Below are 12,410 nucleotides of genomic sequence, written 5' to 3'. Positions count from 1 at the left end.
AGTTTTGGACAACTAATAGGCAAAGCTGAAATGGTGGAGTTAGATAATAAATCTTGAGCACAAACACATCGATATGTTTTTTTCTATCATGACTCAATTGAATCATTTTGTACATAAGTTTTTTTGCAAGAAAATTATCCATTCCATTAAGCATAATTTATTATTTTTTTTATTATTAATACTTTATCATGATGCTTTGTAGTGAGAATAAAAATAATTTGAGAGCTCATGTACATTATCGACGATCAAACCCTCGAGAGCTTGATAAGTTGTTCATCAAAAACATTCATGAATGGTTAAGAGCAACTGTAAGTAATGCCATACTTCTCATTATGAGAAATCTACATAGAATGCTTACGGTATAACTAACATTAATAACATATATATATTTTTATTCTACCTTTACAGGTTTGGAGTGGAAGGCTTGTTAATGAAGAGGTGAAATATCTTTCACAAGGTCCAAATAGGATTGTGAAATGATACAAATGTTTCATCATCAATGGATTTAGATTTCATAGTAAATCCAGTGTAAGATTTAGAACTACATAAAATTCAAGAGTTGTTGTTACTTCATCAACTAGTAGCTATGTTATTTCTAAGGACACAAACCCTTTAAAGGAAAATGTTGATTATTATGGCATGATTAATGACATCGTTAAGTTGAATTATTATGGCAAGTGAAAAGTTATCTTATTTCAATGTGTTGGGCTAATGTGAATAGTGTAAGGGGTATTAAGAAACATCAGTTTGGATTTATACTTGTGAATTTTTCTTAATTAATTCATATTGGAAATAGCTCATCGATGAATCTTATATTTTTTTATCTCAAGTCTAACAAGTTTTTTTATTCTGAAGATATCAAAGAATTGGGTTAGTTTGTTGTTCTTCGAAACACACCTAGAGACTTATTTAAAACAAGGTTAGATACCAAAGATGATGTTGAACATAGAACTGAAGGTTATCCTTTTGCTGAACAAAACTTGGATGAAAATATCTCTAGTACCTACACTCAGTGGGTCTACGAAGATGTTAATGAAGACTTATGAACCATGATGGATCATCTATATTTTGTAATTCAAATGTTTAAGACATAATGTAGTAAATGCTTATATGTAATTAATGTCACATTCGCTATTGTATATTTATTGTATTGTAAATCATTCATTATTTTTTTATTTAATTAAATCGATATGTTCTTTATATATCATAGGTTATGATTTCTTAACTTCTCAATGTCTTTATATATGTTCTAAACTAATATCGTTACATATTCGCTTTTATGATGTAGGTAAGTTACAATGCGGAGGAGTAGATTGAAAGGAATACATATTAGAGATATTAGTTTAGAATCGTAGGTTGTACCTATTGATATTGGCTATGGACTAAATCCTTTGGAGGGGAATGAATGTACTATTGGTTCTAACTTAGTCACTTTTAACCCTTCAACTACTATTGGATCTGACAGTACGAGAGGTCCAAGTTTAGATAGTATCTCGTCAATTAATTCTACTTTAAATTTGAATGCATGTATTATAGACCCCATATTTAGAATTTAATTATAATGATTAAAGTATTGACATTTTACAAATTAATTTTTTATTTTTTGTAGTTGATAACAATGGTCAATGGAAAACCAGAGGTCGGACAACTTTGAATGAATTATTTGCACTACCTTTGAACGAACGTATTGTAGTGTCTGCAAACTCTGATAGGCAACCAATTGGTGAAAAGGCTTAAATGTTGGTTGGATTTCTAGGCATGCTTGCCCGTAATAGAATGAAATTGCCTATTCATTATGAAACATGGCATAAAGTTCCAGCAAAAGTTAAGGCCGATGCTTTAAACTTTATTAAAGTATTACTATAATTGATTACATATAAAAATATAATTATTTTACATTTGGTTTACTTATTCAAACTTTTCTTATTGTATTATTACAGTTTAGATTTATACTTAAAATACCAACTTCATTTATGCTTAAGTTATTGGGAAAGAAATGAAAAAACTAAAAGCATAATTTAAAGAATAAGTATTTTGATCGAAATACTATTAGAGGCCACAATGGAAAATCTACCCCGTAATGTAATTAGGTGACAATATGAGCAATTAGTTAGATTTTGATTTTCAAAAAAAGAAGAGGTACTAATTTATAACTTTGTATAGTGGAATAAAATAATGAAAGTGTTTGATACTTTAAGTTGGTAATATTTGTATTTCTACTATATACACAATTATTTTTTATGACAGAAAAAAGAATATATTAGGATTGGCAGTAAAAAGCAACAAAAATATAGTCACTAGTCACACAACTGGATCAAAAAGTTTTGCAAGAAAGCAAAAAGAAATAGTAAGTTTATGATTTTATACTTATTCCAATGAATGAACTTTTTATGCCGTTAAAAGGTAAAAATGCAAATTAACAGTTATTGTTCTATTTTAATAGTTTTGATAGTTTAAATACATGATATTAAACTTATCGAAAGTATTGAACTTAGTTGCCATGGTTGATATGTATGAAAAAGATATTGTTTACGTCTATTTAGATAAAAATACAAATTTGTTGTTATTGTTCTATTTTAACAGTTTGGATAGCTTCAATACTTGATATTAAACTTGTCCGATTGATTGAACTTGGTTTCTACGATTGATATGTGTGAAAAAGTTGTCATTTATGTCTATTTGGGACTATTTTTGCCTTTAAAAGGCAAAAATACAAATTAAACTTTTAGATGGCTTTTAACAATTTGGATGGCTTCAATCCATGATATTAAACTTATCCAAATAATTGAATTTGGTTTCCATGATCGATATGTGTGAAAGGCTAAAATGCTTTTATTATTTGCATTTGTTTAAGACTATTATGTTGTTAAGGGGCCAAAATATAATTTTACGATTATATTTATATTTTAACAATTTAGATAGATTAAATACATGATATTAAAATTATTCAAAAATTTTTGAACTTGATTGACATGCTTGATATGCATGAATAAGTTACAATTGATATATATTTAACAATAACATATGTTTTTGTATAAGAGATTGAGTGGGTGATAAAATTGGACGTGTGAAACTTTTTTGCTTAACGTACAGACAAAAAGACGAATCTTACCTAAATGTCGAAACACAAGAAATTGTGATAATTTGTAACCTCTATTTTAACAGAGAGTAAAATTTATTCTTTTTAATGTATTATCAATTAATCATCAAACTTGATAATTTTATATGATTAATTTACAGGAGAAAATGAAAGAGAAAATGGTTGCTGAGATTGAAGTAGTATCTGATAGTTCTATCAACATGCAAGAATTGAAAAATCAAATTTTCATAGAAGTTGCTACAAAAGAAAGGCATGGACAGGTCAAGGCCTTGGATTTGGCCAAACACCATCTACCTACTATAGACGTAGCTCTCAGCAATTTACATTCTCAACAAATCAGTCTTCGTAAAATATTTTCATATTGAGAGAAGAGTTGCAAACTATGCAATAATATTTTCAGCAAATAGAAGCAGAAAAAGAACAAAAATGTGCTAAAATTAAGGAAGAACATGCTAGAATGGAACAAGAGCGTGCAAAATTTTAATAATTGCATGATTGATTCAATCATCTTATGAATTTTATGCAACAACAATTTTCAGGAACTAATCTCGATGGTCTACCAACTCAGGTATTATATTTAGTAAATATTTATATTTTTTAATATAAAAAAAGCTTGCTATTAAGTGTTAAAAATTGTATGGTATTATTCAGTAGGTTCTTAAGCATGCTAGTGACCAACGTGAAAAACTTTCTTCATCAAATGGCAATCTTCCAAATCTATGCAATCATCAATTTCATACATTTTAATTTTTTTTGTTAATGTATTAAAAAATTTGAATGTTATTATACTAATTATTAAACTTTGTGTTAATTAGATGCATATTTGAACGTAAATTAAGTATTTATTAATTTCAATTTTTGAATTTAAGTTCGTTTGTATTTCTTTTAACATTTCTTGTTAATGAAAATACTAAATGTTAACAGAAATTTTTATATTAAAAAAAAGTAAATTTCTTAATTTCACGGCATTCGCATTCAAGAATGCCGTTAAATTTTAAATTTAGTGACGTTTGTACTATAAAACGTCACTAAAAGTAACGGTGTTCTTATAAAAAAAACATCGCTAAATTAGTGGCTTTCCAATCATAAAAACATCTCTAAATTAACAATATTTTTTAATACAAATATCATTAGTTTAGCGGCGTCTTATCATATAAATGCCACCATATTAACGGTATTTTTTTTATACAAATATTACTAAATTAGCAACATTTTTCAAATACAAACACTACTAAAATAGCAATATTTTTCATATACAAATGTCGTTATTTTTCTCGACATGTGTATAATCGATATTCTAACTGATATTTTTTGCAAACACCGTAAATCTTTTAGCGACGTTTATAAACGTCATTAAACAATGAAAAAAAGGTCACAAAAAACTTAAAACCTTGTAGTGGCCATATCCAAACCAAGCATTTTTTATCTAAGGGGTAACAAACATGAAGGTATTTAGGTATTCCATCGTCAAGACTTGCATCCAAAGGATTGAGTCGAGCAAAACAAACAATTGAGAAGGAAAGAATAATAAAAACAATAAAAAAAACACTTTAATAGCCATTCTTATGCTTTGTGATATTGCTACCTATTAATTATATTGATTTGGAAAATATAGTTGTTACAAAAAAGAAAAAAAAGATTAGCACATATGCTGTTGAGATATCCGAGGTTTGAATTAGTCCCCACATATTTTCTTTGAAAAGCGTTGAAGATAGTAGATTGAGATAATGTTCAGTTGAAGATTCTCTGAAAATCTAGGTAGGATCAATAGCTGCAAACTGGTTGGGATTGATCAATTAAGTTATTCCATATCAGTCTGATAATTAAAGTTGAATTTCAGGGTCTTCATCATAACTTTGTTTAACAGCATGTTCCGATTGACCTAAGGGCTTGATAAGGAGAAATCGGGTAAATTTTAAGTTAAAGACTTAATTATATGTCATCAGAAAAGAGTTCACAACTTAATATTAAAATTTAAAAAAAAAAAAAAAAAAAGAACTGTCATTGATTAGAAACAAATTCTCGTTGATTAGTTTCCTGTATAGTTGTAGGCCTCTAGAACTTAATTATCTGATCATTACGTGAAAGTTGTATACAGGACTTAATAAGTTGACAACTGTTTGTGAGAAAATTCTGAGATGACAAGGGTACTTTAGGTATAAGAGAATGAGGTGAAAATGAGTTCAGACAGATAAAATGTATTAAGTAGTGAGAATGGAAAGGAGTTAATATATTTACTTTTTAAAATTTTAAAGTGACCTGACAAAAATAATGAAACTTTTTATATTTATATTTTTTAAGATATTGAAATTATTTTTTTTATGATGATAAAACATTTCAGAATAATATATGTAACATGAAGATATTTTTTCAATTATCTTACTTATTTTTAAGAAATTAAATCTAGATTAAATATGTTTTTGAAATAGTTTTCTAAAGTGCCTTACTCATTTATTAGAGAATATATATATATATATATAGATTCAAAAATAAATATTTTTTAAATTATCTTGCTTAATTAAAAAAATTACACCTAAATTTATATAAATCTCGAATGAAGAGAGGGTTTTTGTCCTCGTGCAATATTAAAATCCGCAAGCTTATTATATATGGGACAAACAAGAAACATGGTTGACATTTATGGTTGTAGGGATGTTTATGGTTGACAGTAACACTGCTTTTTAGTTGACATCTTATGGTTGTAGGGATGTTTATTTTCTTAGAACTGAAAGTCAAACCAGCTTATGTTAATATTCGATAATTGTTTCTCGCAAAAATTCAATAACTTGAATTTTTGCATGCTTTTTCTCTGATGACCCCTACTCGAGTTTAGGATGTGGTTGACGCCATAATCCTTTGCAAAACTGTTTGATCGTAAGTTAGTTCAATTCTCACCTTGTTAGGTTTCATATTGGTTTATGTTAGATTTTGTTTAATTATATATTCCTTCTGTTTCAAATTATTTAAGTGTTACTGATTTTTACAGAATTTTTTTTTTTTAAATTCACTTTAATATATTTAATAATAATTTCTAATTTTTTATAAAATTAAAATTTCGTGAATTTTAATGAAAAAAGATCATAACAAATACTTTTAAAATATAAAATGTAAAAGTTTTAAATGTTAAAAACAACAAAATATATTTTTGAGATATCTCAAAAACAAAAGATGAACAAAAAAGGAAAACAAAAAAAGTATGAAATATAAAAAAAATTCAAAATAGTATTATCTTCGATATTAAACTTAAAACGAAATTCTATTTGGAACTCTTTATCTTCTAAGTAAGGTGTCATTTGACGCCATCCACATGGTGCAAATTGGGATTTATTATCAATTTTGACTCTTTTCATACACAGAAGGATGGAAATAATACAACTTTGAATAATTACAAATTTAATTAGAATTTTTTAAAAATTAAAAACCAAAATAAAATAACTCAAAATTTAAGAATTTCAGATGTTATTAACATTAAATATTTCACAATAATTCGGAATTGATTCATAACAATATTTTTTTAACTGAAACTATCATAAGTTGAATTATCCTCGTTAAAATTAAAAAGTAAAAAGTGTAACACTGTCAATCCAATAATCTTATCTTCCTCGTCATTAAAATAAAAAAAAATAAAAAAAAGTTCAAAAGTAAAAAGCGTTATTCTCTGCCAATCCAATAATCTAAGTCGTCATCAAAATTAGGAAGTCTAATACTCTAGCAATAACACTTTACCAATCCGATAATCCATCATCAGATGGCTTGAGTTTCGTATTAACATAATCATCCAATACAAAGTTAATAGGGAACTTTATCCATGCCTAGGTTAAAAGTAACAGAACAGGCTTGAAAACTTTTAGTAAGGAGTGATATACAATGAAATTTGTCGATAGTCCAAGAATGGGCATATTGCACACTGCGTCAAACCATATAATTGGATTCCCATGATCATGGTAGGAATGGAAACTACATCTCTTTACTAATAAACAAATGTCAAGTACAATAACAAATGAATTGTAATTTACTTTACAACAATCAGAGCACAACTAGGTGCTTGATATTACCTGTTGCTTCTCCAATTTCATGTCTCCATGGTAATTGATTTAGATCATTCATCTAGACATTGGTGAGAGCGATACCTGTCATCTGAAAGTAATTCAACAATACATTTTTCAAGCCTTTTTGCTCCTGGACCAGGCCTCAAGATATCAGCATCCCCCCAAACTGAACATGTGCCATTGCCAGGTTCATCTAAACACCATCCACCTGGTACAACTTTGCCAGGGTTGCGTTTCAAAATTTCTTGGTCAATATGGTCAAGTACTGGATCGTCAAATTGGAACTGTGTTGCAAAAGCAGCTGCACTCTGAATCATAGCATCAAACTCTTCAGAACTGACTAGGTGAGGCTTCGTTGAAAGGGATTTGTTGAAGGCTACATACTGTAGGTTATTGTTTATCACGGTGCTCTTGAACTGATCAGAGTTACATAGGACAGTTGGGAAATAATTGGTGAAGGAATAAGGCATATTTGCAAAATACATTAGCAAGGTCCTCGGAAGATTGTCTGTACCAAGGATGCAGAACTCAAGGAAACTACGAGTTAAAATTGCAAATGATGAACCTGCAAAATACCAGATCTCTAGTTTTACTTTCACAATTTCCTTTGATAGTGCTTGGCAAAGCAGGCAGAAAAACTTGTCAGCAAAATGAATGGCCTATAATATCTTGTATGACTACACCAGTTATATATAAACAATAAAGGAAGTGATCTGGTGAGTGCTAATTAGTTGTTTCCAAAGCCATTAAAAAGTAATTGATTGGACATCTCTACTTGGCAGATGATGGACATCAATTAGCTCTTGTGATAATGAACTTTATGTAGTTTTCTAGAATAATGATCCTTGCAGACATGTCCTAAACAGGCATTTCATCAATAGAGACATTTTTGAAAGAAATGGAAGGGGAGACCCGCAACCAACTTACCATACCTTTGATGCTGTACAAACATGCATGAAACATATGCAATCTCCTACAACAGTCGCATAATATCTTTCACTGTTTTGCTAGTGGATAGTTTTATTAGTTCAATTTAACAACTTACAAGGCAAGATGGTAACAAGGCTTTCTTTTAAAGCAGAAAAGATCACTTCTACTTTTAACTGGGTCCACCTCACAACTTGTTCCTACTAAATGCATGGAAAGTTTCTTTCTCTTTTTCCTCTTTTCCTTTTAATTTTTAGCCAAGCAAATTGCAATTGAGTATTGGAATTTACAAACCATAAAATGTATGACGGAATTAGTAGGTAAATAGCACATAAGACCATTCACCGGTGGATCCATCCTCACAGTTTAGCTGAGCGCTGACAAATCTGCCTTGCTTTATGCACCTAGTTCAGGCCGCACTACATAAACATAGAGAGGCCTATGATTTAAGTGCAATTTAAATTCATAGAAGAGTCTTTTCAATTAATAAACAAAAATTTTGCTAGTGATATTTTCTTTAGCAGCCCATAATAATTTCAACCAGCTATACATAGCAAAAGGATGGAATTTACATAATGGCGACGATAACTAAAGGCTTCAAAATTTTTCACATTCTATTTTTATTACTTTGCCTTCTCCCTCTCTCATGCTTCTCCCAACAGTTTTATTTCTACAAAATTTCTTTTCCTTTGAAATAAGAAGTAAACTATAAACATCCCTAAGCTGGACAACCCTCTGTTTCTCCAAACTATAGCCCTTTATGAAGCTGGATTGAAATTGATGCATTCCATACGGAAACTCTAGCTCCTGCATGCATCCTTAATACCATGAGGAACCACCATTAACTTACTAGGTGCAATCCATAGCCTAACCTGAAATTCTGAATGCAAATGCCCCTTCTTTTTTAAAATGCACTCCATTGTTTACCAGATTGCTCTCACTCAAAAACTGCAGCACCAAATTATACTCCACAACTTGCAAGCTATGACACACGGACATGGCGGAAACTTCATCATACTGGTTTCATACTGGTGTCTGATGCGAACACACCGCTGACGCATCAGAATACTTACTGGATATGCCGAGACAAGGAAATAAATAAAAAAACAACTTGGACATGGTCCGGACACGGTCAAGACACTTTTGGACACGGTTAGATGACAGAAAACAATGAAAAAAGATGGTGGAAGCCACTGGTATTTTTATAGACCTAGGGTTTCCAAGATGTTTTTGATAAATTTAGCTTGATAGGAAAAAATACAAGGGTGAGATGAATTTTTTATTTTTTTGGAGAAATTTTGACACAGATGGAAGGCGGCCTATGTCAAAGAGGCAGCCAGTGACCGGAAACTGGGTAGTGAGGCAGCTGGAAGATTTTGGTTAGAGAGAGGGGCGAGGAATTTTCTTAAAGAGAGAAATAAATGTAGAGGGAGAGAGTGGGAGTGAACAAAAAAAAATTATTTTACAACATATGCTAAATGCACCGATTAGCTTAAGGTGCCGGAGAAAGAAAAAAGGAAGGAAAATGGGCCCTCACTTGCCCACTTGGCACCTACATAATACACTTTACCAGAATAAAAGAAGAATGAGACTCCTTTGCTTTTTAATTTGTTTTTACCAGAATGGCCATGTCCTTTACTACATTTTCAGGTTAAAGTAATCATTTTTATTAAAAGCTCGAAATTGACAAAAAAAAAATTTCTTCTGACAAAATATTTAGCTCATTATTTTTTTTTTCTTCTTTCTCCTTCTAAGATAATTTTATGAAAAATTGTGATTATATATTAATGAAAAATATCAATGATTACATTCATATTGAATATTTTATATAAAAATATACGAAAATATTTTTTATTGCTGTATCCTACCACACCCATGTCCTCATTTCTTTAAAAATTACCGTGTCAACGTGTCCATGTCATGTCATACCCATATTGAATATCTATATCCGTGCTTCCTAGCTTGCTAGAAGAATGAAAACAACCAGCTTATGCTTGATGAATTGATGTTCTATACATCTCCTCCAAGACTATAATTAGATCAATAATTATAAGACCAGAAGCAAAGAAATAAAAGTTGGTTTCAAGCTGATAGGTCCTAAAGAGTTACATGCACCAGAAACGACATCCTTGTAGCAACTCTAATCACATGCACTCAGTGCGTCTAAGTCCATTAAGAAATAGTAAAAAATTACCACATTCACCCTAACTATACAAATTTATGATCTTACACAAATATATAAACCTATATATTCAAGTCACATTCTTAAAAACTCTGTATTTGCAGTCCACCACTGTAAATCAAGCTATCTTTGTTTATTGTCTATTAACATCAGCTACTCCACTAATTAAGAATGTACACAATACACATGCATTTCACATTTGCTCCCATATTTAGCAACATCTGTTTTCCTTCATCACTATTAAAAGAATAAAGAACAGGAAGTACCCAAAAACTAAACATAGAGAAGTCGGATATAAACACATACCTGAAAACAATCTGAAAGCATTTGGCAATTCCCGCTTCTGAGTAGCATAAAATATCTCATGCTTCTCCAAAAGATAAAGCCCCGTATCAACAATTATCGGTTTCAATCTCTTTGACCTAAATAAGTAACACCGCAACACATAAAACTAATTCTAATCAACATTAATCAACTTAAACGACATCAATTTAATAACCACAAAAAAAATGTTTAAAAAACACGGGTGTAACTCGAAGAACATGATACATATTTGGTTTTGTTGTTGCTTTTACTATAAAGTTGCCGTATAAAAGCAAAATCATAATTTGATCAAAAAATGAACAAATGAATAAACTGTAACACCAATTCTAACAAAGATACTACTTTGCTTTTGTATCCAAATTTTCAGTTTGCAAAAGTAGCGAAACAGAAACGAAGTTTACATACTCTTTCCAGCCAATATAACTTGTGTGATTCACAAAGTTGAGATCTTTTGGCAAGTATGACAAAATGTGAAGAAGATCTGCAAATTCCATAAATACTCAGAAAAGAAAATCGATCAAAAAACAAAACCCAAAGACTTAAATCCAAAAAATTCACAAAAGAAAAATTTTTTTATTACCATCTTGAGTAACAAGCGGGTAATCACCAGCATTGAGAGATATAAACCAATCCCAATTCGAAGACAACCGTAGCAATATGGAGGCACCATGAAGAGTAGAAGAGATTGTGGATGACCCCCTTGGGTAAGCATAATCTGATTTCCCTATAACGTCAACATTTTGGGCAGCTCTGAAAATGGGCACTGATTGGACTGTGACAGCCAATCGATCACGTTCAGTCTGCGGAGCAGACAGGTCAAGGTGAAGAAGGTAATGGTTTCTCGGGTGATAGGAAGCGAAGAGTAGGCGGAGGATCCGAGCCGAGTCGCCGGCAGATCCTGATATGAGATAAGCAATGGAGGGAGAAGTAGGGCCTGAAGGGATCTCGGTTCGGGAAATGGGCCGGTTGGGGAAGAGAACCGGGTCGCGTCCGGTTGTGATTAAGGATTGGGAGGAAGAAGAGGTGGAAGGGAGGGAGAGAATGAAGAGGAGGGAAAAAAAGGAGGTGGCTAAGATTATGTAAAGAGTGGTTTTGGAATGGTCTTTCGGGAGGGCGGTTGTTGCGGTGGCGTTAGGGGTATATGACGGTGGCAGCGGCGATTGTTGGTGTTGGTGCATTGTAGCGGCATAGGTTTTGGGTTTGGCAGCTGTGTGTTGCGTCCGAGCTGTTTGGTTCGGTTTTGGGGTAGTGGGTCAGTTTGGTTTTTACCATTAGTAATAAGGCCCTGTTTGTCTGGCTGGCCAATTCACCATTGTGGTGTTTACTGTTTTGTAAGTATTTTACGCAGAAAGAAGGTTGTAAAACGTAAATTTAATCCATACTCCATACTCAAGAGAAGTGTTAGGAAAATAGGGTCAAATTTTATGTAAGTAATTTTGGATCAAGTAAAGGTCATGGGCCTTGATCTTTTATTTTACACAGAGCCCTAGCTACTTAATAAAAAAAAGGTGGAGTTGATTTAAGTGTGTGTCGAAAACCAAGCAGAAAAAGAAAAAAAGTCAGGAAAAGCAGAGAGAGAAAAAAGAGAAGGGAGTGTTGGTTGAACGAAAGTCGATCTGTGGTCCGATTGAGTTGGAACCTTGTCAAGAGGTTTGTGATTCAGAGTTCTACATTTTGAACGGTAAAGATCGGGTTTGAAGCTCTCTAAGAACAAATCCAGGGTGTATTTGTTGAGTCACTTATTTGGTGAGATTTCTCCAATTGTTTCTCTAGTTGTTGATTAGCTCTAGTTTTAGCTAGAGAAGAACTTTGTATAACTATTATTTGA

The 12,410-nt window shown here is 31.4% G+C and overlaps 1 protein-coding gene and 1 non-coding gene across 2 annotated transcripts; both read right to left on the bottom strand.

Moving 5' to 3' along the window:
* Positions 1-7,042: 7,042 nt before the first annotated feature.
* On the bottom strand, positions 7,043-11,880 carry LOC111307915 (beta-glucuronosyltransferase GlcAT14A-like). The gene is made up of 4 exons (XM_022906250.2): positions 11,163-11,880; positions 10,988-11,063; positions 10,565-10,680; positions 7,043-7,714 (listed from the first exon to the last, which is right to left on the bottom strand). The coding sequence occupies exons 1-4, from the start codon at positions 11,758-11,760 to the stop codon at positions 7,200-7,202; spliced, it is 1,305 nt and encodes a 434-aa protein (XP_022761985.2). The 5' UTR covers positions 11,761-11,880; the 3' UTR covers positions 7,043-7,199.
* On the bottom strand, positions 8,375-8,532 carry LOC149512523 (small nucleolar RNA snoR143). The gene has a single exon (XR_016332255.1). It is a non-coding gene; the product is annotated as a small nucleolar RNA snoR143 (small nucleolar RNA).
* Positions 11,881-12,410: the final 530 nt, after the last annotated feature.

This window comes from Durio zibethinus, chromosome 22 (assembly GCF_047325235.1).
Source record: "Durio zibethinus cultivar Kanyao isolate XHJ-2024 chromosome 22, ASM4732523v1, whole genome shotgun sequence".
NCBI lineage: Eukaryota > Viridiplantae > Streptophyta > Magnoliopsida > Malvales > Malvaceae > Durio > Durio zibethinus.
Note: the sequence above shows the minus strand (reverse complement) of the source record. Positions and strands in the feature narration are given on the sequence as shown.

Excerpts from the sequence above, each read along its gene's own strand:
- LOC111307915 (XM_022906250.2), bottom strand. The coding sequence starts at position 11,760 with ATGCACCAACACCAACAATCGCCGCTGCCACCGTCATATACCCCTAAC. Across the intron at positions 11,064-11,162 it reads CCCGCTTGTTACTCAAGATG|ATCTTCTTCACATTTTGTCA; the intron begins GTAATAAAAAAA and ends TGGAATTTGCAG. Across the intron at positions 10,681-10,987 it reads AGTTATATTGGCTGGAAAGA|GTCAAAGAGATTGAAACCGA; the intron begins GTATGTAAACTT and ends TTACTTATTTAG.